The sequence below is a fragment of the Pleurodeles waltl genome, chromosome 9 (genome assembly GCF_031143425.1).
Source record: "Pleurodeles waltl isolate 20211129_DDA chromosome 9, aPleWal1.hap1.20221129, whole genome shotgun sequence".
Taxonomy (NCBI): Eukaryota; Metazoa; Chordata; class Amphibia; order Caudata; family Salamandridae; genus Pleurodeles; species Pleurodeles waltl.
In genome coordinates, this window is record NC_090448.1 from 1,088,042,336 (window position 1) to 1,088,058,518 (window position 16,183).

General features: G+C 46.4%; 1 protein-coding gene across 1 annotated transcript in view; it reads left to right on the forward strand.

Moving 5' to 3' along the window:
- The first annotated feature begins 1,883 nt into the window (after positions 1-1,883).
- The window catches only part of LOC138260352 (acyl-coenzyme A thioesterase 1-like), a 28,014-nt gene continuing 13,714 nt past the window's right edge, over positions 1,884-16,183 (forward strand). The window contains exon 1 of the mRNA XM_069208770.1: positions 1,884-2,464. Within this exon, the coding sequence (XP_069064871.1) occupies positions 2,008-2,464 (457 nt within the window). The 5' untranslated portion in view covers positions 1,884-2,007. The remainder of the gene's footprint in view (positions 2,465-16,183) is intronic.

A 16,183-nucleotide genomic window follows, 5' to 3' on the forward strand; every position in this document is an offset into this window, starting at 1 on the left:
AGAACCAACTATCACGGCTGAAGGAGAAATCCTGAAGGCTGTTGACAAGTTTGCATACCCCTGCAGCACATTCTCCAGATCTATGAACATTGATGATGAGGTAGACACACGCATCACCAAGGCAAGCTCTGCATTTGGATGGCTGCCGGAGTCAGTGTGGGAGAGGAGAGGTGCCAAACTGCCACAAAGCTAAAGATGTATAAGGCACTTGTACTGCCCTCACTACTGTATGCCTATGAGACATGGAGTATGTATGAGCGCCATGCCAAAAAGCTGAATCGCTTCCACATGAACTGCTGAAGAAGGCTGCTGAAAATTACTTGGCAAGACAAAGTTCCAGACACAGATGTCCTCTCTCAAGCTAGTCTGCCAAGTATCTACACCCTGCTGAGGAGAGCCCAAGTCCGTTGGGCAGGCCACCTTGTACATATGCCAGACATACGCCTTCCCAAGAGACTGTTCTATGGTGAACTGGTGGAATGCAAACGCACACAAGGTGGGCAGAAAAAAAAGTGCTTCAAGGCCAACCTGAAAGTGTCTCTGAAGAGCTTTGGCATTGACCCAGGCTCCTGGTAAACCCTAGAGCAAGACCGCCCCGCCTGGCGAAGCTGGATCAGCAAAGGTGCTACCTAGACAAGCAGAGCAGGACTACAGAGGCGCAGAAGAAGTGTGAGCTGTGCAAATCTATAGCCAACTCTTTGCCACCAACCCAGCAGACCACTTGTGCACGACGTGCGGCAGAGCTTTCCGAGCCCGCATCGGACTGATCAGCCACAGCCGGACACACCGTACCCAGTCAACCTCCTCAACGTGATGTCCTTGGTCATTGTCGACAACGATGGGCGAACAACACAACACCTGATTTCTCCACAAGCTAGGCTTACACTTCTTCTGCTTCTTCTTGTGCTATATTAGTGTGTGTGTTGTGTGTGGGTGATTTATGCTGCTGCTGTCAGCATACCTAATTGGTGCAGAAAGGAGGCTTGCACGGGGGTTGTTTGTGTCTTGCACTGCTTCTGTCAGCGTACCTTATCAGTGTGCGAGGGAGATTGCTGCTTCTGTGCTGAACTTGTTCTTTGTGAGGGGAGATTGCACTGCTCATGCATGTTCAGCACTTATGTATGTGATGGTAACTTGCATGGCTGCTGTCACTATTATACCTCATGTGCATGAGGAGACCGTGTCATGTTGCTGCCTGCGTTGTACTTCTGTGGTGTGTATCTGTTTAACTTGCACTGTTGCTGCTAGTACTGTACCCGAACTGTGCTAGGGTGGGGCAAGGGAAATCAATCGCATCTCCTGTTTTTGTGATGAAAAATAGCCATATTTGTGGTGCAGTGGACCCATAAGCCCCAGAGTTCCTGCACCTGCTGCAATACGCCACTGAGCTGTACTCAAGGGAGACTTGAACTTCTGCTGTCAGGAGTTTTTCTGTTATATGTTTGAGGGCAGCTTAAAGATCGTGGATCGATAGTAACTGGATTTTACTTGTAGTATTCCTTCTGACCACGTTGTGTGATCTTGCATATATTATCTAATTATGTCGTGCAGAAAAATTCAATGAGCAGAGCTAAATGCTTAAAAATAAGCTATAAGAAATCTAAAAACCTTGAAAAAAATGTTGCAGCCAAACCAAGGTATGCTTCTCATCGTGTTTCCTATTTTTAAACAACACAAATGCATAAAGGCATGAAGTATGCCTTGGTCATAAACAAATGTAGGAACACGAGCCTGGGCGTCCTATTGGAGAGGTCTTAGAATTTCCTATGCATTTTTCTTGGTTTACTTTGACAGGTGGTAAAAAAAAAAAAAAACACATCTCCCAGCACTCTGTTCTCACTTGGAACCTGATCCATTGCTTCGGGGGTCGATTGGATTTCCTGACACACTGCCCTATGCCCTGAAAGTCAAGGCTGCTGCTGAAGAACTCACACCACCGCCAAGCTGTTTGCTCTACTAGCAGCCGAGTTCTTAAAGAGGGGCTGGATCCCCGCTTGCAGAGCCTCCATGGCCTCAGTGAGCATGAGGGTCGCCCCCTCCGCCAAGTGCCTGTTCGATGACCCCGTGCGGATCTCAGTGAGTGGCCTCTCGCCGCTGCAGGAGGTCACACTCAGGGCTTCTCTCACTGATGAGACCGGGGTGCCTTTCCGATCCTCCGCCCGGTATAGGGCGGACGGCAGCGGGGAGCTGGACCTGACTAGCTCCCCGGCCCTGGGGGGCAGTTACACGGGGGTGGAGCCCATGGGGCTGGTGTGGTCGCTGCTTCCAGAGACCCCTCACAGGCGCCTGGTGAAGAGGGACGTCCAGACCCCCTTCTTCGTGAACTTTGAAGTGTACGAGGGTCACGACCCCCCCGGCCACCTTCTTGCCCAGGTCACCAACGAGCGAGGCTTCCTGGGAGAGGGGGTGCAGAGGATCCCCGTGCGCGAGGGCAAGGTCAGAGCCACCCTCTTTGTGCCCCCGGGTGAGTTTGTGCACTGCAGATAACAATAAACTGTCGGGGGTGATTTGCAGACTTTCAATCAGTTGTCAACGCGTCGTGTAGTACAGAGCGCGATTACTTCTTGCTCCGTGCATGAATAGCACAGACGCTGCAGGTGGTAGGTTTCTTTGCATGCTGAGGTTTTTAGTCGTTTTTGCTTTATAAAATGGGGACTACAGCTCCCAGAATGCAAGACAACCACCTGGGCTGCATGAGCCCAAGTATGATCTGAACGTGGGAAACTTGAGAGCGCTGCTAATATAATTAGGGAATGCCGTCCTTGTGGATTGTTTTGTCTGTTCTCCTTATTTTTTTGCCCCCAGAGGTGTTTATGGAGCGCCCTTTAACACCCAATGACGTTTAAGGCAGGTAGATGTCAATGTTACCAAGTGCGTAGTGCTCATTTTATCGAGCTAGAATGGCGCGGTTCCAGCCAGTGACCAGCCACAGTGTATGCAGAAATAAACGATATTGTTTTAATCCGATCACCTCTATCATACCAGAAACTCATCTAGTACTAATGACGCGTGCGCAAGCAAAGGCCCAGTGCTACACTCCTGAGCTTTAGTTTAGCCGCCTAGTGAATTCTGGGGGTTGTAGTCCTGAACCGGTTGGAAAATAAGGCTGTGGAGAGCAGTACAAAAAAGACTCACGGTAGCTGTGGGACTGAGATGTCGCTCCACTCACGTGTAGTTAGTACAACGATGTCGGCCACATAACATGGAGCACTATGGCCTGTGGTGAATATTAAGGCCATCAGATAGCTGTGTGACCTGTGTGTTTTTTTTTTTGTGGCCGTTTACGATGGTTAGTTATTTGTTATCAAGCTTCGCCTGCTTCTGCTATAGAATTTCAACTGTCTTGTGTGCACGACTGGACAACTCTGTGGGTTTGAGGCCAGGTGTCTGAGAATCCTCAATAATATGTTTTCACACAGGTGATACTGTCTGTTCCAGTCCACAGACCCACCACTCTAACTGAAGAGGGAGCGACCAGAATGAGGTTTCAGGGGGTTAGTCAGGGCCGGACTGGGAACTCAAAGCTTCCCTGGTAATTGTTGTCAGAATATCCCCCTTACGTGGAGTGAGGCTCCCCACTTCAAGAAAGGTTGGTGGTGTTGTGAGGAGGGGGGTTCAAAAACCAAGAACATTTGGGGAAAAATGGCAACAATGCAGCATTCTACAACACATTTTCTTTATATATTCAATTGTATTGCATAAAGCATAGTAAATGCTGACATTACAGAGCACCAGGATAAAACAATGATTGCTGGGGCCCGGCAATGATTCATTCATCATCACTCTCCAATAGTGCCCCTCATCCCTCTGTAGCCCCTCTCCCTCTCACATTTATTTTAATTGTTTTTCAGTGCATCTCTTACCATCGTAGGATGTTGGAGCACTTTACATCACAGACAATGAATCATACGTGTGTAAACCAGTGAGTACAAAATGTTACATAAAACAAAAGGGACAACAAGGTGTAGGATACCAATGTCATTCATACTGGTAGGCATTTAAGAGGGTTTGGTCTGGAGAAACACAAACTCAGGATGTAACACTGTGGCTGGGGTTGGATTTACTAATAAGAATGTATTTCCACCCAAACACACCGATTTTAACAGCATTAGGACAATGGCAGACTGGCAGGGAATGGGATCAGAAGGGGGGGACATACCTTTCAACCTGTACCAAGCAGTTTGCATACAGCTCTTTGATGACAGTTCATAGCTCATTGTGCCATATTACGAATGTAAGATCTGAACTGCAAGTTACAAAAGGATCTCTGTGATAAAAGAAGCAGTGCTTAATTTGAGCTGGTGGTTTCTGGTGCTGGCTACTAGCACTTACTTTTGTGGGCTGGCACATATTTTTCTTCCTCATGCATTTACTGCGAGCAAAAGAAACATGGGAAAGACGGAGTAAGAAACACGAAAAAAAGCCACAAAGGGAGAAAACAGAAAGCTGCAAGAGTGAACTGAAGGTGCAGGGAGTGTCTGTAAAAGGATTAAAGAGGCCGAGGTGGCTTTAGGATTACGCTGGTTTAGCATTCAGTGCTTGCACATTTAATTGCAGCACCCACATGTTTCAGAGGAGAACTTCGGGTGCTGGCACATTTTTATTTACAAATTAAGCACTGAAAAGAAATAGCCCACTGAGCTATGCACATTAAATGCAGTTCTGTGATCTGCATGTTGCACGTTCTTTGCAGCATGTATAATAACCCTCTGCACTACTCTAGGTGAGTAAAAACTACCAATAGACAAAACTCTGATCTCTTTCCAGCAGGTACATTACTCACCAGAGATATTCATCTTGACACTTTTGCTGTTGCCTGGAAACTGCTGGATGTATGATTTTTAGTGGAGGCCGATATTGCAGCACTGCTGCAAAACTGTCCCCTAGTAACAAAACCGGCCCTCCAGCCTCCCAGGGAAACGCCATATGCCCAATACGGTCGGTCTGGCCTTAGGGTTAGTGCGCTGGTTCACAAGGGAATGCTTAACAGGGTTGGGGGATCAGTAAGTTGGGGCCATATGTATTAAAGCGTTTTCCTAGACACAGAATAGGTAAAACCCTTTGCTACCTCTGGCCCTTAGTCTCTTGGAGCACCATAGTCCACAGAGAGAGGGGAGGGTAAGGGCTGCAGGAGTTGAACTGGCTCTTTGATATTGTGCCAAGTTGTTTTCTTTTAGCCCTTTCAGTCAAACTTTTACCTGGGTTTTTAGTCAAGTTGGTTCAAGTGTGCAAATAACGTGTCAAAGTTCAATTTAGTGCAGACTTTGCTCCTTAATAATAAAATTGCACTGCTGTCCTGAACTCCTGCAATCCTTTGATACACTTGATCTTTCCAAAGGCAATAGTACGTCGTAGGCAGTGTTCATTGACAGTGCACCTTGATTGGCAGGCTTTGGAGGAAGAGCAGGGTCCGTTTTCAGTGTTTCAGGCACATCAGTCAATCTTTAGTTAATGCTTGGCACGAATTTTGGACCTACACAATTTTACCAGTGCCCAAATATCTCTACAATTATTTTCTTATGTTTATACAAGCATAGCTGGCTGCCTTAGGGAATTTGTTTAAGTATTTGTTTATTTAGGTTTGTTTCTAAATATAAAAGTCTGTGTGCAGCTTTCTATAATTTCGGATATATGCCGAGATGTACACAATGCGCAGTAAAAAGCAGCCCTGAAACGGACCAAGCATCACCAAAGCCAATATGTCCTGCCTTTTACCTTTGCCAGTGCAGACCGTTTGGCGTTGTTCCTGCTGTTTAGGCTGTTGGCAATGCCGAATAGCATCAGCAAAACAAAAGTGCAACAATGCAAGCGGAGCCACATGCCAGGACGCATAATAGACAATAGCTGAGCTCTACAAATTCAGTTACAGGCAGTTCGATTAATGCATACATGCACGTGTCACTTGTGCATGCACCCATGTCTTGATGCCACAGGCCTTTTGTTTTTCACTGCTTCACTGGAGCTAAGCTGCACCCGCCTGATGAGGCCAACACTGTTCTTAAGTTGTTTGTGTTGCAGTTCAGAGAGAGCCTGACTTCTGCATTTTGATCTGCACTGCTGGGGCAGGGCCAGCAATGATTTGCAAATTGCTAGGTCTAATATGAGTTGGCTTAGTGGGCAAAAAGAACGATGTGTTGGAATGGTGTCCCGAGGGATTGCCAGTGGCTAGAATATTTGAAAGTATTCTTCCAGTCACTTTTTGTGTGTTCTTTCATTTCGTTTACCCTTTCAAGACAGCAGTGGTCCATCTTGAAATTTTAAATAACAAAAAATAAAACATACATTTCTTCTAGGAATGAGCAGCCTGGTAGCAAATTACAGCTTCAGAGACTTTTAGAAAAATGAAATAGCTAGAAAAAAAGGAACAAAACGAGACCTGGTAGGGAAGCAATTGTGAACGGGTAGGGCTGCAGTGAGAGGTGGGTGCAAGAGGAGTAATGGGGGAGGTGGGTGAATGAATTAAAAAGGAAATAATGTGAGAAACTCGATCTGGAATGGGAGGGACAGGAGAAGCAACAGACAAACTGGGGGGAAGGAGGGAGCAAAACTGTGAACTTGAGGTGTGGATTTCTGTGGGGAAACCGCACACAAAGGAGAGAGCAACAAGTGAACTGCTAACCCACTGATCCATCTCTTACTCTTGGTATAATCTTGGTGGCCATGTTGGAAGTAAAACATTGCCACGTGCTCCCTTTTTTTCTTTACTGTTTGTGCTTTAATGTCATCATGTTGCTATGAGGCCGAAAATATAATATTCTGTAGGATTATTTGTTTCGTTGTATTACTTTATTTCGATCAACACAGATCATAAAAGTGCAAGCATAGGCTTTCCTAAAAATTAGATTTACATATTTTAATTTCACACATTCGTAGGTATTACATCAAAAACCCATTTACACAAAAATGACTTTTCTTGCTTCCAAAATCTCATAAATACATTTGTATGCATGCATAGATAAAATCTATATGAAGTGCATCTATGTTAAAATAGGGATGCACAAATTCATAGTATTCGAGGAATAGAACATTGAAAATAGCTACACTCAAATTTAAAATAAAAACCCAGTTAAAATATGCCACCTTCCAGTAAAAATTAGTTTCCTGGGACAGATGCCCTTTGATGGCCAAATCCAGGGTTCTTGGAGGTATCTCGCAACAGTGAAAACCACCAGCCTTGTGGAATCAGACCATTCTAAGAGCATCCAAATGCCTCCTCATACCAGGGCCCTACATAGGGGCAATAGATATTTCCTCTGCTGAGGGCCATACGTGGGACAAAAACATAGGAAATGTACTATAGTTTCAGATGAGCCCCTACACAGCGGGCTCTCTGTGTTCTTGCGTTGATCATTGGCCCACTTAGCACAGAATGCCGTCATAGTAAGTGTCTGGTACCTACATTTTAAAAACAGTTTCCGGGCCAGGGGAGGTATAATATCATCAATCGTGCTCTTGTAACTTGGTGACAATTTAAATTCATAAAATCAAGTGTCAAAGTGCCTCTGCTGTCTTTGATAGGTTCTTTTATATGGCTCTAAATCCGGTGACAACCATATCGAGTGCCAATATAGTAGGGACCGAAGTGCAACTTTCCATGATATTTTCTTTAGTGTTAAGTCAAGAAAAAGTGGGGTCGGCATACTTTATGGGAGGGAAAACAAGGACTTAATGAATCAATTTTCTATAGAGGATAAAATATAGCAATCCACCTGGCCCCAAATCTCAGCTCCATATAGAGCAGCTAGAAAAACCTTTACATTGTAAATTTCCAACGCCGGAGCTGCTTTCTTGTAGAGAGTTTAAAAAAAAAATGTATCTGCAATCGACGTATAGTAGTTTAGCGGAAGTTTGGAACCTGCTCGATTTGATCTGCGTCAGCATACAGTTTGCATTTATACTTTTTGCTTCTCTGTGGGTGGAATATCATTACTTGAATTTCTTGACCTATTAAGTTCAAGCCCCCTTTCCTTACCAAAACAAAATTAAAATCAACCAATAGCTGCTGGAGGCCCTTGAGAGATTCAGATAATAGAAGAGTGTTGTCTGCAGAAACAGAGCAGGCACTATCCAAATCCCCACTGAGGGTGCATCATAGCCATCCCTGTCCAACCGGTTCACAACATCATTAATAAAAAGTGAAAACCGAGTGGGGGCTAGGACACAACCTTGCCTAACCCTCTGCCGGATGCCCATTGGAGAGGTAAGCTGCCCCTGTTCCTCCACCATCCACCGTTGGCATAGTTTGCTTTGTGTAGATGAACTAGGATCGTCCGTAAGATAGGCTGGAGTGTTGTAAGTGATGAGGGGGGGAAGATGGTATGGGTGGTCTCCAGACCCAATATTAGTATCACCCATCGACCTCCCCATGTCTAAGCCCCGATTCTGGAGTGGGCCCCTACTCGCATTACCTCCCTCCTTCAGCCAATTCCCCCACCCTTCATGCTCAAACATCTTTTGGAGCGTTAGTTCTCTATGGGAGCTAGCAACGTTGGGGGCGTGAACCTGGTAAAGCAGAGTGACAATGGGTTGCATAGTCAGTTTGGGACCCTAGGGCTGTAATCCCTTGAACAGTTGATGTAGTCTGGGATAGAGATGCTTATACTGCAGCAGGGTCGCTAGATATTAGATTGTTGGACCTCCCTGAGCTGCAACCTGCACGGCAATTGTTAAATCGTCCTTTGCCTGTTTGATCTCATCAATTTCACCTTCTGGAGATTTTACAATTCTTTTCAGGTCTGTGACCTCCTCCCTAAGCCCCTCAATTGCTCTCATTTGATTTGCTAAGTCTCACGGTGCACTAGGAGCAGCATCTTTTGACCCCATCTAGTTGATGGACACATTATTGGCCTGTAAGCAAAGAATAGCAAATCTACATTCACATACTACATCAGTGTTAGAAATGGGGTCTTTGGTTGGCAGTCAGGTTACCCCCTGTCCAAGCAAGGACCCTCACTCTAGTCAGGGTAAGTCCCACACAATCCAAATTATCCTGTGCCCACCCTCTGGTATCTTGGCACTGAACAGCCAGGCTTAACTTAGAAGGTAATGTGCAAAGTATTTGTGCAATAAATCATACAAGAAAACACCATGTAGCACCACAAAAATACACCACACAGTGTTTAGAAAAATATATATTTATCTGGATAAATGCAGGTCAAAACGATCAAAGATGCAATAAGTAAATGTAAAGACATCACTGAAAAGTGATATAAAGCGTTGAGTCTTTTAAAAGCAAACAAAGTCTCTTTCAAGCACAAAGTACCTGGTTCGCGTGAAAAATCTCCACAAAGAACCGCAGAGGAGGAGATGCGTGGAAACAAAGGGGTGTGCATCGATTTCTCGGGCTGCACACAGCGATGCATCATTTAGTTTTCACGCAGGGACGGCTGTGCGTCGATTTCCAGCGCTCTGTCGTGGATCCTCTTCGGGTTGCGGGGTCTTCAGATGCCCCGGGGACGATGCGCGGATTTCCAATGCTGGCAGGATGAAGTCACAGGAGCTGCGTCGATCCGGTGGGCGTTGCGTCAAATTTTCTACCGCACGGCAGGCGCTGCGTCGGTTCCTCTCTGGAAGTCGGGCTGCGTCATTCCGGCTTGGCTGTGCGTCGATCCAGTGGGCCGTGCGTCGAATTTCCGGTCGCTACACTGGCCCTGCGTCGATCTTCTCATAGCGAATTCGGGCTGCGTCGTTCCGGTTCGGCATGCGGTGAAATTTTCACTGCGGTGCAGGCTATGCGTTGTTTCTGGCAAGGCAGTGTGTCGAATTTCGCCGCACAAGGAATCCTTCTTGAAGAGATGAAGTCTTTTTGGTCCTGAGACTTCAGGGAACAGGAGGCAAGCTCTATCCAAGCCCTTGGAGAGCACTTCTTCACCTCAGCCAGAGAGCAGCAGGGCAACAGCACGGCAGCAGTCCTTCACAGAAAGCAGTCAGGTGAGTCCTTTGGGCAGCCAGGCAGTTCTTCTTGGCAGGATGCAGGTTCTGGTTACAAGATTCTTCTCTAGGAAGTGTCTGAATTGGTAGAGGCAGAGGCCCTGTTTATATACCCAAATGTGCCTTTGAAGTGGGGGAAACTTCAAAGAGTGGCTTAGAAGTGCACCAGGGCCCCTTTCAGTTCAATCCTGTCTGCCAGGGTCCCAGTAGGAGGTGTGGTAGTCCTTTGTGTGAGGGCAGGCCCTCCACCCTCCCAGCCCAGGAAGACCCATTCAAATTGCAGATGTATGCAAGTGAGGATGAGTATCCAGTGTTTGGAGTGTGTCTGAGTGAATGCACAAGGAGCTGTCAACTAAACCCAGCCAGACGTGGATTGTAAGGCACAGAAAGATTTAAGTGCAGAGAAATGCTCACTTTCTAAAAGTGGCATTTCTAAAATAGTAATATTAAATCCAACTTCACCAGTCCGCAGGATTTTATATCACCATTCTGGCCATACTAAATATGACCTTCCTACTTTCAGATCAGCAGCTACCACTTAAACAATGTATGAGGGCAGCCCCAATGTTAGCCTATGAAAGGAGCAGGCCTCACAGCAGTGTAAAAACGAAGGTAGGAGTTTTACACTACCAGGACATGTAAACTACACAGGTACATGTCCTGCCTTTTGCCTAAAAAGCACACTGCCCTATTGGTTACCTAGGGCATAACTTAGGGGTGTCTTATATGTAGAAAAGAGTTTTAGGCTTGGCAAGTACTTTTAAATGCCAAGTCGAATTGGCAGAGTGTAGGAGGCTGGCCTGGCTTGTAGTGGGTACCACAGGTACTTACACCTTGTGCCAGGTCTAGATATCCCTTATTAGTGTAGAAGAGGTGTTTCTAGCAGCTTAGGCTGATAGAAGGTAGCTATGGCAAAGCAGCTTATGCTGAACTAGGAGACATGTAAAGCTCCTACTATACCACTGGTGTCATATGCACAATATCATAAGAAAACACAATACACAGATATACTAAAAATAAAGGTACTTTATTTTTATGACAATATGCCAAAAGTATCTCAGTGAGTACCCTCAGTATGAGGATGAGAAATATACACAAGATATATGTACACAAACCAAAATTATGCAGGTAATAGCAAAAGGAAGTAATGCAAGCAATGTAAAGTTACAGTAGATTGCAATAGGAGCACATAGGTATAGGGGCAACACAAACCATATACTCCAAAAGTGGAATGCGAACCACAAATGGACCCCAAACCTATGTGAGCTTGTAGAGGGTCGCTGGTACTGTAAGAAAACAGTGAGGGTTAGCAAAATAGCCCACCTCAAGACCCTGAAAGGTGGGCGTAAAGTGCACCTACTAACCCCAGAGAGCACAGAAGTCATGATACGGAGATTCTGCAGGAAGAACAAACACCAGCAATGCAACAACAGTGGACAAGTAGACCAAGTCCAAGAGTCGCGACAGTGTCAAGAGTGGGCAGGAGCCCAGGAAATGCCAGCTGAGGATGCAAGGAAGCTGCCACCGGTTGGAAGAAGCTTGGTGTTCTGCAAGAACGAAGAGGACTAGGAACTTCCCCTTTGGAGGATGGATGTCCCACGTCGTGAAGAAGCTTGCAGAGGTGTTCCCACGCAGGAAGACCGCAAACAAGCCTTTCTAGCTGCAAGGGTCGCGTTGGGTTTTTTGGATGCTGCTGTGGCCCAGGAGGGACCAGGATGTCGCCACTTGGATGAGGAGACAGAGGGGGCGCCCAGCAAGTCAGGGACCCCTCACAGAAGCAGGCAGCACCCGCAGAAGTACCTGAACAGGCACTTGGAAGAAGAGTGAACAGGAGTCCACGCTAAGTCACAAAAGGGAGTCCCATGACGCTGGAGGACAACTCAGAAGGTTGTGCACTGCAGGTTAGAGTGCCGGGGAACCAGGCTTGGCTGTGGACGAAGGAAATCCTGGAAGAGTGCACAGGAACCGGAGCAGCTGCAAATCACGCGGTACCCAGCAATGCAGTCTAGCGTGGGGAGGCAAGGACTTACCTCCACCAAACTTGGACTGAAGAGTCACTGGACTGTGGGAGTCACTTGGACAGAGTTGCTGAGTTCCAGGGACCACGCTCGTCGTGCTGAGAGGGGACCCAGAGGACCGGTGATGCAGTCTTTTGTTGCCTGCAGTTGCAGGGGGAAGATTCCGTCGACCCACGGGAGATTTCTTCAGAGCTCCTGGTGCAGAAAGGAGGCAGGCTACCCCCAGAGCATGCACCACCTGGAAACAGTTGAGAAAGCCGGCAGGATGAAGCGATACAAGGTTGCTAGTAGTCGTCTTGCTACTTTGTTGTGGTTTTGCAGGTGTCCTGAGCAGTCAGCGGTCGATCCTTTGGCAGAAGGTGAAGAGGGAGATGCAGAGGAACTCTGGTGAGCTCTTGCATTCGTTATCTGGTGAGATCCCCAAAGCAGAGACCCTAAATAGCCAGAAACTGAGGTTTGGCTGGGGGATCCCTGAACCGGTGTAGACTGGCTTATGCAGAGATGGGCACCATCTGTGCCCATCAAAGCATTTCCAGAGGCTGGGGGAGGCTACTCCTCCCCAGCCTTCACACCTATTTCCAAAGGTAGAGGGTGTTACACCCTCTCTCAGAGGAAGTCCTTTGTTCTGCCTTCCTGGGCCAGGGCTGCCTGGACCCCAGGAGAGCAGAAACCTGTCTGAGGGGTTGGCAGCAGCTGCAGTGGAGACCCCGGAAAGGCAGTTTGGCAGTACCCGGGTTCTGTGCTAGAGACCCGGGGGATCATGGAATTGTCACCCCAATGCCAGGATGGCATTGGGGTGACAATTCCATGATCTTAGACATGTTACATGGCCATGTTCGGAGTTACCTTTGTGACGCTGTACATAGGTAGTGACCTACATACAGTGCACGCGTGTAATGGTGTCCCCGCACTCACAAAGTCCGGGGAATTTGCCCTGAACGATGTGGGGGCACCTTGGCTAGTGCCAGGGTGCCCTCACACTAAGTAACTTTGCACCCAACCTTCACCAGGTGAAGGTTAGACATATAGGTGACTTATAAGTTACTTAAGTGCAGTGGTAAATGGCTGTGAAATAACGTGGATGTTATTTCACTCAGGCTGCACTGGCAGGCCTGTGTAAGAATTGTCAAAGCTCCCTATGGGTGGCAAAAGAAATGCTGCAGCCCATAGGGTTCTCCTGGAACCCCAATACCCTGGGTACCTCAGTACCATATACTAGGGAATTATATGGGTGTACCAGCATGCCAATGTAAATTGGTGAAATTGGTCACTAGCCTGTTAGTGACAAATTTGGAAAGCAGAGAGAGCATAACCACTGAGGTTCTGGTTAGCAGAGCCTCAGTGAGACAGTTAGTCATCACACAGGGAACACATACAGGGCACATACTTATGAGCACTAGGGCCCTGTCTGGCAGGGTCCCAGTGACACATAGACTAAAACAACATATATATATATACAGTGAAATATGGGGGTAACATGCCGGGCAAGATGGTGCTTTCCTACACAGAGAAATTGCACACACAGGCCTTGCAGTGGCAGGCCTGAGACATGGTTAAGGGGCTACTGAAGTGGGTGGCACAATCAGTGCCGCAGGCCCACAAGTAGCATTTAATCTACAGGCCTTGGGCACATATAGTGTACTGTACTAGGGACTTATAAGTAAATAGTCCAATTGGCTATGATCCAATGATACCATGTTTAAAGGGAGAGAGCATTTGCACTTTAGCACTGGTTAGCAGTGGTAATGTGCGCAGAGTCTAAAAACCAGCAAAAACAGTATCTAAAAAGTGGAGGGAGGCAGACAAAAAGTTAGTGGTGACCACCCTAAGGCTGTCATGTCTAATAATCAAGATCAATCAATGCTACTGGGTTATCTATCAGTCTAGTCGTAGCTATGAATGAGTCCAAAGGAGGTTTGTTGAGAGATACTCCAGTGACCTTCTTCTTTTTGAACATGTCCAGAACCCTCTTTTTCTCCCTTTTTTTCTTTGCATAGCAGGGCTGCACAAAAGATGAAACAGCTGGAACCAAGACACCGGAGGGGGAGTTTAATATCTCCTCAACTTCTACCAGAAGGTCGTCAATCCTATCCATATTGCAGTTCCCACCTGCTGATCTTAACCCTTTTTTTTGTGATGGGGAGCCATTTACTGCCTCTGGGGCCTTTCTCTTTCCATGCTCAAGGCCTGGGGGAAGTGAACTCAAGCTCAGTTTCACAATAAACAACAGATCAAAGAAGACTAAGTCACTATAAGTAGACTATACAGTTATGCCAAATGTTTGAGGGGTGGCCCAGCCCAGCCTTCTCTGGACTCTGATGGTCACGGACAGGCCCGCCCACCTCATGCTGCAGGGAAAGTGTGACAGCTTTATGCGCCCGTTGCCACGCTGGAAAGGCAGCTTGCGGCTCCTGCTGCAAGGTGAGTCGGGCCCATAGCCCTAGGCCCAAGTAGCGTGTTAAATAAGAACTTTGGGAAGCTCCATTGATAAATAAGAAGCTCCATCTGCTTGCAAGCCCCAGCCTACAAACTCTGTTCATCTGGATCTCTGGACCTGTAACTGGCTTCATCATCACGCTGTTATGTTCTAAGAAGGAGTTGGTATCCGGGAAGCTCGCAGCACGACCTCCACAATAAAGAAGCTGCGAAACACTGCCTCAGTACATGGGTTCTGTTTTCCACAGAGGTTAGGTAGTTGCTCTTTCATCTTTCTCTCAGTAGCTTCAAGCCATAGACTCCAATATTGGCTGTTGAAGAGGAAGAGAGATCTACCCTCACAGGATGTCAGGCATTGAAGTCTCTGAATCTCCACACAGTCAATCCTGGGTCTCTTATATACCTTAAACAAGCCAGAGAGGAGATTTCTAGAAACCTGTCCTCGCTCCTTGTTACGCAGAAATGCTAGCTACTTCAGGTCAGTTTTGAAAGGAACATGTTGGAATTGGCCAAAATCCCAAGGTGCCCTCTCTCAAAACAAAACCGTTCTCTGCCGTACCATAAATATCATCCTAAGACATTCTTATCAGCCTAAGCCCTTGGTGAGAAAGAACATGCAGACCCCAGAATAAAAAACATGATCAAAAAGCACATTGCATAACGTGGGCATAGAAAAATACTTGCAGCTTTTAATGTGGATGTGGCTAATGGTAAAATAAAGTAAATAGGCAAAGTGAATCTGGTGGTCATTAATGTGACAGTGTGCTGCTAGGCTAAGTGCAACGTGGAGTCAGTGGTCAAAACACATATCATTACACTCCGCCCTTTTGACCAATGACTCACATACCCTATAGTCCTAAAATCAACTTTTTTTCTTTTAAAACATTACAAGCAAATTAGGTATGCATTGTACACAGCAACATAATGAAATGATAAGAGCAATCACTATAAAGCATCAGAAGCGTGATTACGGTTTTTAACCATTAGACATGCTAACTTATTGATCATTCAGGTATTATGAACAGCTAAACCAGGCACACCTATAATGGAAAGACTTAAACTTATATATTCTGATTGGGATAATAATTGAATGTCTGAATCACAGTCTTCATTTAATTGAATAGTGTATCTAGGATAACGAGTATGTATAGAGTTAGATGGAAACATCATGAGTCCTAATCATGTAAAGGTACACAGTCCACCTGTAATGTTTGCTGGAATGTAGATAAAAGTGAGGTTCCCATACGAGAACAGGCAGCCAACTAGCAAATTAAACATGCTTAATAAAAGACATGTGGTTGGTTCCATTAGAATTGCAATCAAACAAGTTGATAGGACAGCCATGGTACTCTGCATTAGTCCCATGCAGGACTTTGATCTGTGAAGCACAACTTGCGCCAAATGGATCCATATGTGTTGCCCTTCAAATGCAGCAGAGGTGTTGCGCAACATGATTGATCAATCAGGTTGAAGTTGGGGGTGTTGGGTCCCTCCCAATCCTACACGCACACACCGAAAGGGAGACCACACAGCACACTCATGGTCAGAGGCAAGCTGTAGTATGATCTGTTAAAGAAACAAGTATGATCTTTCTCACAAATAACATGTGTCAGCTGGGATGTGCTCCCATGTTCCCTTTCCTAGTTTCATGACCTGCAGGACATTATGATGGTCCTTGACTATAATTTCTGCAGGTTCTGGAGGGCCATTTGGGGATTCCACCCACACCTTAGCACCAGGGTTTTTGTCAGTTGAACCAAAAACTCCCTCTCCCCTTACTGTCATGAGGGCTGGAGCAG